Here is a 13,742-nt window from a genome sequence, read left to right as displayed (position 1 = left end):
GGAGCCAATGGCTGCGCTGCTATCAATCTATCCAATCAAAAGCTGGGACCATGTGGAGAGAGGGACAGCTTGTCCCCACTGAGGGGAATACGGGGCTCAGGTAAGTAAATGGGGAGGGGGGGCAGTGACTGCCATAGAATGCATTAAGGTGAAAAAAAAACGAGGGTTTACAACCCCTTTTAAGGTCTCTCTCTCACGCACAGCACACAATTGCACCCCAAAACACATTCCTCTACTTCCCCTAAGTATTGGGATACCATGGGCTAGATTCAGCATTGAATTACGCCGGCGTATCTATAGATACGCCGCGTAAATTCAAAGCTGCGCCGGCGTATCTTCTTTCTGTATTCAGAAAGCAATATACGCCGGAATTAGGCTAAGATCCGACTGGCGTAAGTCTCTCACACCGTCGTATCTTAGGGTGCATATTTACGCTGGCCGCTAGGTGGCGCTTCCATTGTTTTCGGCGTAGAATATGCAAATGACCTAGATACGCCGATTCACAAACGTACATGCGCCTGGCGGAATTTTTTTACGTCGTTTGCGTAAGGCTTTCCCGGCGTAACGTTGCTCCTGCTTCTATGAGGCGCACGCAATGTTAAGTATGGACGTCGTTCCCGCGTCAAATTTTGCATTTTTTACGTCGTTTGCGTGAGTCGTTCGCGAATAGGGCTGGACGTAATTTACGTTCACGTCGAAACCAATACGTCCTTGCGGCGTACTTTGGAGCAATGCACACTGGGATATGTACACAGACGGCGCATGCGCTTTTCGTAAAAAACGTCAGTCACGTCGGGTCACCAGCCATTTACATAAAACACGCCCCCCTCGTACTCATTTGATTTAGGCGCGTTTATGCCGGCCCCATTTACGCTACGCCGCCGTAACTTAGGAGGCAAGTGCTTTGTGAATACAGCACTTGCCCCTGATTTACGGCGGCGTAGCGTAAATACGCTACGCCGCAACAATGCGCCCTACCTGAATCTTGCCCCATATGTGTGAATAGAGATGGGTCCAACACCCCCCCCCCCCCCCCCGTTAGGTTCACACTCCTGAAAAAAGAAAAAAGTTCAGACCTGATCCCCATTAAAGTCTGTGGGATCGGAATGTGAAAAATCTAAGGGCCAGATCCACAAAATGTATACGCCGTCGTATCTCTGTTTCTATCTATGCGACGGATTCATAGAATGAGTTACGCATAGATAGCCAGAAGATCCGACAGGTGTAATTGTTTTACACTGTCGGATCTTAGGATGCAGTACCGCGGCCGCCGCTGGGGGGAGTTTGCGTCGTAAACCAGCGCCGGGTATGCAAATTAGGAGTTACGGCGATCCACAACGGTTTTTCGCGTTCGCTACGTCGCCGCTAGTCTAGTTTCCCGTCGCAAATTTACACTTTTTTTTTTGTGCCCTAACTTTAGTCAGCAAGCGTATTGCTGTCTAAAGTATGGCCGTCGTTCCCGCATCGAAATTTAAAAAATCAACGTCGTTTGCGTAAGCCGTACGGGAATACGGAATTACGCTCCGCGCGTCGCCGTTCGACAAAATGACGTCACGGCGCGCAAAGCACGGCGGGAGTTAGGAAACGGAGCATGCGCAGTAGGTCCGGCGCGGGAGCGCGCCTAATTTAAATGGGACTCGCCCCATTTGAATTGGCCCGCCCTGCGCCGGCCGGATTTAGGATACACCGCCGCAAATTTCCAGGTAAGTGCTTTGTGTGGATCGGGCACTAACTTGGTAAAATTGCGGCGGTGTAACGTGAATCGAAAAAGTTACGTTGCGCCCGCTGTTTGTGGATCTGGCCCTAAATTCCTAATTTTTGAAGGCTTATGAGAAAGTTATTGGCCACACAAGGGGTATGGGGCTCCGGGTACTGCCCTGGGGGGACATATCAATGCAATTTAAAATATATATATATATATATATATGTGTTTAACATCCGGGGGGGGGCGGACCGTGTGGCGCTGGGAAATGAGGCGGAGCTGGCTGTAGCGGGACATCAGAGACTGGTGGTGGTTGTGATGACATGACGGTGACTCCAGACAGTGGGAACCACAGACAGACGGGTCACCGGCAGTCTGGCACCGATGTTCAGAGGCGCGCAGCGGCGCAGCACAGGGGATGTTTCCTTTCTTTCCTCCATTTGATTCACTCGGGACACTGTCTCAGACGAAACATTCCTCCGCCCGCTGTGCCTCCGACACTGTGCGGAGGGACTCGGGAGCGGCTACGCTACGGAATCCGCCTGCTCCCGCCAGCTCAGCGGGAGATCTATCCGCAGATCTCCGCTGAGCCGACGGATGACAAGCTCCTCCCTGCTCACTGAGCGGGGAGGGGCTTGTCGGGCACAGCTGTCTCCTATGGAGCGATCTGATGAAAACGGACAGATGGGGACGTGACCCCATACATCTGTTTTTAGCGGATCAGGTCCGATGTCAGCGGACATGTCTCCGCTGACATCCGACGCTTTATAGAGATGCATGGAGCGGCCATTCACGGTCCGCCGTCAAAACTCACAGGCGGATCGGAACGGTCCATCCGCGTGAAAGGGACCTAACATCGCGCTTATATATATAACCCCCAAACAGGGCCGTCTTTAACCACTTGCCGACCTCCTCATGTAGATATACGTCAGCAGAATGGCACGGACAGGCACATCAACGTACCTGTACGTCCTCTGCTTGACGTGGGTGGGGGGTCCGATCGGGACCCCCCCCCCCCGCTACATGCGGCGGTCGGTAAGCCTCGGGGAGCGATCCGGGACGAGGGCGCGGCTATTTGTTTTTAGCCGCTCCGTCGCGATCGCTCCCCAGAGCTGAAGAACGGGGAGAGCCGTATGTAAACACGGCTTCCCCGTGCTTCACTGTGGCGGCGCATCGATCGAGTGATCCCCTTTATAGGGAGACTCAATGATGTCAGTCCTACAGCCACACCCCCCTACAGTTGTAAACACACACTAGGTGAACCCTAACTCCTACAGCGCCCCCTGTGTTTAACTCCCAAACTGCAACTGTCATTTTTACAATAAAGAATGCAATTTAAATGCATTTTTCGCTGTGAAAATGGTCCCAAAAATGTGTCAAAAGTGTCCGAAGTATCTGCCATAATGTCGCAGAACCGAAAAAAAAAATCGCTGATCGCCGCCATTACTAGTAAAAAAAATATATTAATAAAAATACCCCCTATTTTGTAAACGCTATAACTTTTGCGCAAACCAATCAATAAACGCTTATTGCGATTTTTTTTTTTACGAAAAATGTGTAGAAGAATACGCATCGTCCTAAAAAAACGTTTTTTATATATTTTTGGGGAATATTTATTATAGCAAAAAGTAAAAAAATATTATTTTTTTTCAAAATTGTGGCTCTATTTTTGTTTATAGCGCAAAAAATAAAAACCGCAGAGGTGATCAAATACCACCAAAAGAAAGCTCTATTTGTGGAGAAAAAAGGACGCCAATTTTGTTTGGGAGCCACATCGCACGACCGCGTAATTGTCAGTTAAAGCGGCGCAGTCCCGAATTGCAAAAAGTGCTCTGGTCTTTGGGCAGCAATATGGTCCGGGGGTTAAGTGGTTAATGTTGATTGGACCCTGGGAAAAAATGTTCTTGGGCCCCCCCCCCATGCAATTTTGCTCTCCACCCCCCGCTCTGAGACATACAATAAATATCAGCTAGACTTAAAATCAGTTTACTGTATCAGATCAGGCAGTGATTGTGATTGGTTGCCAGAGGTTACAGCATATCATTACCACTTACTGACTGGTTGCTAGAGGTTACAGCACACATTACGGCTCACTGGTTATTTGCTAGAGGTTACAGCACATGATTTCTTCTCGTTGATTGGTTGCTAGAGATTACTGTACAGTAATACTGCTCACTGATTGGTTGCTCGAGATTACAGCACATCATCTCTTCACTGCAGAGGGGCATGATATTCATATGAATGCTGCCGGCCTCAACTATTTACATATGAATGCTCCCGTTATTTACATATGAATGACGGTTATTTACATGTAAACACAGGGTCTGCGGTTAGTCATCTGTACACCATAGTAGCAGGACTTCACACTGAGATATCAGCACAAAGCACAGGACTAAAACTTCAAGGGACAAGGGAATTTAAACTGCGTTAGTTGGCAAGTATGAGGCAGCTGCTTTGGGCCCCACAGCAATGACAGGGCCCAGGGCAGCTTCCCCTTTTGCCCTGCCTTAAAGATGGCCCTGCCCCTGAAGAAGGAAGTATATATACGCTCATAACCCCCCCCCCTTCCCGCCGCTTTTCCGAAGCATGTTGCAAATTTTGGTCAACACACTTCACTGATTCGACTCAATGTCTGGAACCTAGGTGTGCGCCAAACTCTAGCAGCTGTTTATTAGTCGGTACATGTTCTATGTATTGTTTTTAGATGTTTTTGAATGTATTTGTGATTGATGTCATCTTTTGTACTAAATAAACTTTGTTAGATTTTTATATTACGCTTTCCTTGATGTTATCCTGGCCTACCCTCTCTTCTTTGTCCGCACTATCCCTGGGGATCTCCCTCCAAATTTCTAGGTTACCAAGGCAAGTCGTGGGTTTCCAAGGCAAGACGTGGGTTACCAAGGCAAGACGTGGGTTTCCAAGGCAAGACGTGGGTTACCAAGGCAAGACGTGGGTTTCCAAGGCAAGACGTGGGTTTCCAAGGCAAGATGTGGGTTTCCAAGGCAAGACGTGGGTTACCAAAGCAAGACGTGGGTTACCAAGGCAAGACGTGGGTTTCCAAGGCAAGACGTGGGTTACCAAGGCAAGACGTGGGTTACCAAGGCAAGACGTGGGTTACCAAGGCAAGACGTGGGTTACCAAGGCAAGACGTGGGTTACCAAGGCAAGACGTGGGTTACCAAGGAAAGACGTGGGTTACCAAGGAAAGACGTGGGTTACCAAGGCAAGACGAGGGTTACCAAGGCAAGACGTGGGTTACCAAGGCAAGACGTGGGTTACCAAAGCAAGTTGTGGGTTTCCAAGGCAAGACGTGGGTTACCAAGGAAAGACGTGGGTTACCAAGGAAAGACGTGGGTTACCAAGGCAAGACGTGGGTTACCAAGGCAAGACGTGGGTTACCAAAGCAAGTTGTGGGTTTCCAAGGCAAGACGTGGGTTACCAAGGCAAGACGTGGGTTACCAAGGCAAGACGTGGGTTACCAAGGCAAGACGTGGGTTACCAAGGCAAGACGTGGGTTACCAAGGCAAGACGTGGGTTACCAAGGCAAGACGTGGGTTTCCAAGGAAAGACGTGGGTTACCAAGGCAAGACGTGGGTTTCCAAGGAAAGACGTGGGTTACCAAGGCAAGACGTGGGTTACCAAGGAAAGACGTGGGTTACCAAGGAAAGACGTGGGTTACCAAGGAAAGACGTAGGTTACCAAAGCAAGTTGTGGGTTTCCAAGGCAAGACGTGGGTTACCAAGGAAAGACGTGGGTTACCAAGGAAAGACGTGGGTTACCAAGGAAAGACGTGGGTTACCAAGGCAAGACGTGGGTTACCAAGGCAGGACGTTGGTTACCAAGGCAAGTCATAGGTTAGGATGAGATCTCACAATCGAAAGCCACAATTTTTATATTAACCCCTTCAATACTGGACACTTTCAACCCCCTCCTGCCCAGCGCTCGCACACTCTGAATGACGATTGTTTTTTTATTTTTTTCACACAAATAGAGCTTTTAATGACCACTGGGGTTTTATTGTTTTATTTTTTGCCAAATAAACAAAACAAAAATGAACATTTTGAAAATAAAGTTTTATAACAGAAACCAAGAATAATATGTTTTAAGGGAAATTGTATTCTGCTCCATTTCTTTGGCGAAAATAACACAAATCAGTGTATATTATTTATCTGTAGGAAAGCTATAGAGTCCACAAACAATGAGATTTATATATATAAAAATGCATCAATCCGGATGGCCTATCATTTCTTCAGGCCCAAAAATGCCTGGACAGTGCAAAAACCCCTCAATCGCCCCTTTTTGGAAAGTAGACAGTCCAGGGTATTTAGTAAGAGGGAGGGCAAGTTTTTTGAAGTTGTAATTCTTTGTCACAATTTTTTGGTGGTGATCAGGGACACTGGTGACAATGGCCCGGATTCACAGACATCGGCGCACATTTATGCCGTCGTAGCGTATCTCCTTTACGCTACGCCGACGCAGCGCAGAGAGGCAAGCACGGAATTCACAAAGCACTTGCTCCCAAAACTGCGTTGGGTTTCTAAGACGTAAGCCGGCGTAGGTGGAAGTGGGCGTGAGCCATGCAAATGAGGCGTGACCCCATGCAAATGATGGGCCGAGTGCCAGACAGATACGTATAACGAACGGCGCATGTGCCGTCCCGTGGACACATCCCCGTGTGCATGCTCACAATCACGTCGGAACAACTGCCTAAGATACGTCGGATCACTGCCTACGCCTAGTCATATTCACGTCCAACGTAAACTACGTAAAATACGACGGCTTGTTTTCCCTGGTCCATACCTTTGCATGGGTTGCGCCTCATCTATGGGGAATAACTTTACGCCGGACGTACAACTTACGCAAACCGAGTATATTATGCGCTGGGCGCAAGTACGTTCGTGAATCGGCGTATCTCCCTCATTTGCATAGAAAATCAATAGGAGCGCCACATGCGTCCAGCGTAAATATGCGCCAGCGTAGACAAGTTACGTCGGTGGGATGAAGCCTGTTTTTAGGCGTATCTTATTTTGTGGGTCCGGCGCACAGATACTATGGCGCATATTTGCACTTACGCGGCGTATCTGGAGATATGTCCGTGCAAGTGCTTTGTAAATCCGGGCCATTATGTTTATTTTTAAATAATCTTTTTTTTTTTACATAGAGTGACACTGTACTACTCTGGGGAGGTGATCAGGATTTTTATTTATTTTTACAGACTACGATTGCTTATAACGAGTGCATTTTAAAGTTATAAGCAACCATTTTTTATATGAAAACGACTCCTTTGGTGTTTACTATTGTGATTAACTGTGATTGGCCACAGCTAATCAAATAGTACAGATGGGCTGTGATTGGCTCCATCTGTACATTGTGATCACAGAGCTCATAAAAAAAATAGTACATAAATGAAACAAAGACATTCATGGTGTACAATTGCCATGTGATCTGCCGTTTTGTAAGTCATATTGTTTTTATTAACCACTTTAGCCCTGGAAAGATTTACCCCCCCCCCCTTCCTGACCAGAGCACTTTTTGCGATTCGGCCCATGCAAAGCTTTAACTGACAATTGCGCAGTCATGCGACTTTCCACCCAAACAATATCAACGTCCTTTTTTTCCCCACAAATAGAGCTTTCTTTTGGTGGTATTTGATCACCTCTGTGGTTTTTATTTTTTGCGCTATAAACAAACAAACAAAAAAAAAGCGACCATTTTGAAAGAACATTTTTTTTGTATAAAAAATATCCCACCAAAAAAAAATATATTATTTATATATATATATATATATATATATATATATATATATATATATATATATATATATATAGATAGATACAGAGAGAGAGAGAGAGAGAGAGAGAGAGATAAATAAATATCTTCTTCAGTTTAGGGCAATATGTATTCTTCTACATATTTGTTGTAAAAAAATATCAAAATAAAAATCGCAATAATAAGCGTATATCGAATTGGTCTGCACAAAAGTTATGGCATCTATAAAAAAAGGAGATAGATTTTTTATTATTAGTAATGGCGGCAATCTGCGATTTCGTGACTGCGACATTGCGGCTGACATAATCAAACACTTTCGACACTATTTTGGGACCAGTGACAGCAATCAGTTCTATTAAAATGCACTGATTACTGTGTAAATGACACGGGCAGGGAAGGGGTTAAACACTAGTGGGCAATCAAGGGTGTTACCCGTGTTCTCGCACTGTGTTCTAACTGTAGGGGGGGGGCTGGTGTCACTATAACATGACACTGCTCCCCATCACTGGTGCTAGGCAGAACAGGGAAATGCCTTGTTTACGTAGGCATTTCCTCGTTCTGCCTCTCCATGTCACGATCCCGGGCCTCCGACAGACATCGAGTCCACAGGCATACTCACGCAGCGGGCGCGGGGCGCGCTGGCGCCCACTAGCCCGCATTTTAAAGGAGATGTACAGGTACGCCCATTTGCGTAGCCGTGGCCATTGTGCCGACGTACATCGTTGTGCGCTGGTCGTCAATCGGCCAGAGGCGTATCTAGGGTATGGCAGCCATGGCAAGTGCTATGGGCGCTATATGAAGGGGGCGCTGGTGATTGACTGGGCAGCAAGACACTTACCAGGGTCTGGTGGTCTCTTCTTCCCTCCAGGCTCCCAAGCATAGGCTAGATCTCCTTTTTAGCACCTTTGCTAATGGACAATGGCAGCGCTGCGAGTGGGACTATTTCTCATTTCATACTCCTGTGACTGCAGTCACTGGTCGCGGAGTAAGCAGGTGCCGCGTTTTCCGATGCTACCTCTATATGTCCGGCTAAAGCAGCCCTGACAGCTGAATATCACTCCGCCACCTTCTGTCAGGGATGCTATAGCCAGGACTATAGCAGTGGCGTCAGGGCTGGTGTATTTCTTGACAGGACTGTGGACTCAGTCAGGAGATGTCTCTGCAGAGCTTCTGGCACGGGGTTCTATCAGTGCAAAAGCAGAGCCCAGCCACCTGCCCAGCAGGAGGGATGGTTGTACTTCCAATGCCTTATGCCGAGACTGATCCTCTTGATTAAGATGCAGGCATGCTTTGCTTTTTTTCATGCTTTCCTCTCTCCCTGCAGACCTTGGCTCCTTTGTAGTCTAAATCATATTTTTGGGGCCCCATGCGATCAATAACAGGGGCCCATGAGCAGTGGCGTTTCTAGGGTATGGCAGCCATGGCAAGTGCCATGGACGCCATATGAAGGGGGCGCTGTTGAGTGGCTGGGCAGCAAGGCACTTACTAGGGCCTGAGGGTCTCTTCTTCCCTCCTCCCGAGCATAGGCAGGATCTCCTTTTAAGCACCTTTGCTAATTGACAATGGCAGCGCTATCCCTGCTGCCTTCAGCCACAGCCCTCCCCTGTTCGCCCAGGCTCTCCCATTCCATCTGGTCGGATTGTCAGCGCAAAAAGAAGGAGGAACATCAGTTTCTCCCTCTCCTCTGTGAAAACTGAGGCCTTAAGTGATGAAGATTTCATCACTTCCAGTATTGGTTCTGCATTTACCTGGCCTTGGGGGGCAGAGGAGGGATCGGGGGTCTAATAAACCCCAGATTTCTCCATAAAGGGGATATGTCACTACCCAAGATATCACAAGGGATGATAAATATCACTAGTTTTGTTAGCTGTTTTTTTTTGTTAAGGTTATCTGAAAGATGGGTTTCAAATGTTTCGACAGGGGCGCAGTTTCAGTGCTTGCCATAGGTGCCATTTTCACTAGATACGCCTCTCCAAGCGGCTAAGTACACTGTATATTTTGGAGTATAATAAAAAAAAATCACTTTTGACAATATAATGTATATATACAAATCACAATCCTGTGAAAAAAGTCACCATTGTGCCAAATTCGTGTCCATGTTATCACAACTTAATGTTACTCTAACAATTTACTCACACGTTGCGTTGAAAGGGCAATAAAGGTCTCCTAAAGTAATTTTGCCCATAGTTACACTCAACATTGTAATGTTTACAGGGTTCATCGCAAACATAGTTTACCCTACAAAAAAGGAGACCTGCCCACTGAGAGTCAATGAAGAGAACCCCAATCAGAGGAATTTCCGAGTCCCACAGAAGTGGTAGGAATATGACCACATCTCAACCAATCTCCTGCAGTTGTGCCGTGTGATCTATGGAGATGAGCAAGAGCTGGAAATAGGATAATAAGGATATCTAAATCTTCACCTGATGGAATCCCTTAAACTTGTGGATGAAACACAAATGTTCAGCTTAAGTGGTACTTTTGAACACATCCCACAACTTGCTGTTGGAAGTCCTAACCCAGTTTAAGGAGTTGCTTTCTCACCAAGCAGAGACTTCTCCCTCCCTGGTGTCCCAGCCACAGACCTGCCTGCAAAGCGGCCATCCATGAGAGGAGGCGGAAGATGGAAAGGAGGTGTAGGTCATGAGAGGGGAGGTAGAACCTATAAATGGAGGGGTGGGCTTAGCTGGAGCCCTCAAGATTGACTGATATAACAATAGTCATCAGAACCTGGAATGGACTCCCTCACTGAGGCTTCAGAGGCTTGACCACTTGACCACTATCCAGTCTCTGGTGCTGAGGCAGTGTTGCCAAGGTATTAGCTCGGGACCAGGTAACAAAGAAAACATTTGGGAACACGGCTCAGTTGGTGAATGATGCAAATGCATTACATGTTCTGCCAAAGCTCCATAAAAAAGGGTAACAATGAAAGTCACTAGAAAACAGTTCAGTCATTGACGATTCTCCAAAAGTGAGGACATTTTGGTGTATGATGAGCTCTCACTGGGTTGTAAAGGCTTTGTCTTATTCTGATCACCGATAGGCCCATTTGTAATGTGAACCCTCTGGTGTGAGCCAAGATCTGACTTCAGTCTAAAAGCTTTATCACATTCAGAACACGGGTACAGCCTCTCTCCGGTGTCTGGTAAGGTCATCATTCTTTGTAAAAGCTTTGTCACATTCAGACCCTTGGTACGGCCATTCTCCGGTGTGAATCATCTGGTGTCTGATAAGGAGGGGCCTCGCTAGGGAGGCTTTGTCACATTCAGAACACTGATGTGGCTTCTCTCCAGTGTGAATCTTCTGGTGTGTGATCAGGTCTGACTTATTTGAACAATCTTTATTACACACAAAACACTGAAACGGCTTCTCTCCAGTGTGGACACTCTCGTGTTTAAGAAGGTTTTGCCTCCTTGTAAAAGCTTTGTCACATTGAGAACACTGATAAGGCTTCTCTCCAGTGTGAATCCTCTGGTGTGTGACAAGACTTGCCTTCACTCTAAAATCTTTGCCACACTCTGAAGACCGATACAGCTTTGCTCCGGTGTGAACGCTCATGTGCAAGTTAAGAGCACTCTTCTGCGTAAAAGCTTTATTAAATTCCGAACACTGAAACGGCTTTACTCCAGTGTGAATCCTCTGGTGTGTGATCAGGTCTGACTGATTTGAACAATTTTTATTACACACAAAACACTGAAACGGCTTCTCTCCAGTGTGGACACTCTCGTGTTTAAGGGTTCCAGGAGAATGCTTGTAATCCAAAGCACTCGTATATCAAAGCGTGTTTCCCTATAGAAGTCAATGGAAACGAAAATAATTTGTTCCGCATTGACTTCAATAGCATGCAATACTGTATACGGACAGAGGGGGGAGGGTGATGGGGAGCCTTGGAACTGATAGGGGACAGCTCGGCTGACCTCGGCTGACCCCATTAGCTTGAATTCTGCTTGTTTTGCGAGACAAAACAATCGCAAACCGAGTCAGAATTTTAAAAAAAGCTGTCGTCTTTCAAACGTTAACCGCCTTACTCGTAAACTGAGGTCCCACTGTACAGATAGATGTTGGTGGTGGGGTGAAGCGTTCCCCAGGAAGTGATTTAATGGAGATGGGTGGGAAGGAGCCTCACCTTTGTCATGTGTTAGAAAGGTAACAATCGTCTAATTGCATAAACTGTGAAGGTCAGGTGGTTGGATGGTCAGGTGGTTGGATGGGCAGGAAGCATTGCAGAGGTGGGCACACCAAGGGAACTGGTACTGAAGAAGGTGCAGCTGAGGAGTGAATTTGAATAAATGTCTTATTTTTAAAAGGTCCATACAGTGGAACCTCGGATTGCGAGTAACGCGGTTAACAAGCGTTTTTGCAATACGAGCACTGTATTTTTAAAATATCCTAACTCGGTTTGCGTGTGTTGTCTCGCGAAACGAGCGGGATTCAGGCCAAAACGGTGTGCAGTACCGCGTTTGGCCTGAGGTGTGGGGCGGAGTCCAATTTATTGGGACTGTTTACTTATTTCTAATCTTCATACTCACATAAAGTTTGAAGACATAATTTCGGAATCTCGGGTATATCGCTGTCTATAATTGGCTTATAAGACATATACAACTGAAATTACTATCTACGCAGCTTTTTCCTACTCTCTTCTGTCGTAATTGCTGGACGATTTACCTATAATCTTCCGATCGTGGGGGGGCGCCAGAGCCGAACGGTGCCGATCGTAGCCAATTGGCGCTGTTCGCAAAGGCCCCAGGATGGCTCGGCTGACCTTGGCAAACCTCGGAAAGGCTCGGGAACTGAGTCTTTTCGAGGTTTGCCAAAGTCAGCCGAACTGTCCTCGGGCCTTTCCGGACGTTTCCGAGGCTTTCTGGTGCCCCCCCTCCGCCTCCGCCTCTGTGGTATTACATGCTATTGAAGTCAATGTGGAGCAAATAATTTTCGTTTCCATTGACTTCAATGGGGAAACCCGTTTTGATATGCCAGTACTTTGGATTACGAGCGTTCTCCTGGAACGGATTATGTTCGTAATCTGAGGTTCCACTGTATATCACTTGTTGGGTGAAATGGGAACCAGCAGGACAAGCATACGACATCTTTACAGATTCAGTCACTTCAGTGAGGGTTTTTATATGTAGACAAAGCTTTCCAGACTTGCTCCCGGATCAGTTTGGTCTTCACTCCATAAATAATCGGATTTAGCATGGGTGGGACTAGAAGGTACGTATCGGCTAGAATTATATGAACGTAAGGTGGAATCCTTTTACCTCCATACCGGTGGGACAGGAAAGTGAAGAGGGCCAGACCATGAAAACTTAGAAAGACGCACATATGAGGTATGCAGGTGTTAAAGGTCTTCAGCCGGGCGGCTTTGGCTGGAAGGCTAAAGACGGCGTGGAAGATGGCGCAGTAGGACACCAGGATGAACAGCAGGTCTACACCCAAGATGGTGAATGCCACGGCCAACCCCAGGGCGCTGTTTATTCTGATGTCGGCAGCAGCAAGTTTCACGATCGCCATGTGCTCACAGTATGAATGCGGCACAACGTTGGTTTTGAAAGCTGGAAATCTCTTGACTAAAACCACGCAGGGGCCAACCAAAGCAACCGCTCTGAGCAGTAAGACGATGACCAGTCTGACGATGACGGAGTTGGTCATTATGGACCCATACCGGAGCGGTTGGCAGACGGCGATATAACAGTCAAAGGACATACCAAGCAAAAGTCCTGACTCCAGGCTGGTGAAAGAATGAAGGAAGAACATCTGGAGGAGACACGACTCAAAACTAATGTGTCTCTTCTGGAACCAGAAGACGGACAACATTTGTGGGGAGATGCTTGTGGATAGAAGGGCGTCATTGGAGGCCAACATAGAAAGGAAAATGAACATAGGCTTGTGGAGGCCAGATGAGGCTGAGATGACGGTCAGGAGCATGGTGTTTCCAAGCAATGCCAGGACATAACATAGGCAAACACCAGCGCCTAACCACTTATAAACCCCTTCTAGTCCGGGAATCCCAACCAGGATGAAGGCGGTGGGATAGAATGTGCCATTGGCTTTGATGTCCGGCATTCCTCTGCTGATCCTCTTCTACACCGAAGTCCACAGATCTCTATGGAGGATGAATCTACTGGAAGGGACTTGTCACCTGATGGGACTGGAGCCTTTGAATTACTCAATGGGCATCTTGCTCATCCCTTCTCTGAGCTCTTCTGCTGCAGGAACTACAAAAAGTATGAAGAACGTCAACATATGACGGGAAACCCGTGACCTTCCCTTGT

At 47.1% G+C, this 13,742-nt stretch overlaps 1 protein-coding gene across 1 annotated transcript; it reads right to left on the bottom strand.

Moving 5' to 3' along the window:
- Positions 1-12,576: 12,576 nt before the first annotated feature.
- Positions 12,577-13,533, bottom strand: LOC120929676 (olfactory receptor 52A1-like). The gene has a single exon (XM_040341356.1). It carries the CDS (start codon positions 13,531-13,533, stop codon positions 12,577-12,579), a length of 957 nt encoding a protein of 318 aa, XP_040197290.1.
- Between the last annotated feature and the right edge of the window lie 209 nt (positions 13,534-13,742).

Source organism: Rana temporaria, chromosome 2 (assembly GCF_905171775.1).
Source record: "Rana temporaria chromosome 2, aRanTem1.1, whole genome shotgun sequence".
NCBI classification, from domain to species: Eukaryota; Metazoa; Chordata; class Amphibia; order Anura; family Ranidae; genus Rana; species Rana temporaria.
This window is presented reverse-complemented; position numbering and strand designations above follow the sequence as displayed.

Coding starts and splice junctions, on each gene's coding strand:
- LOC120929676 (XM_040341356.1), bottom strand. CDS start 13,533: ATGCCGGACATCAAAGCCAATGGCACATTCTATCCCACCGCCTTCATC.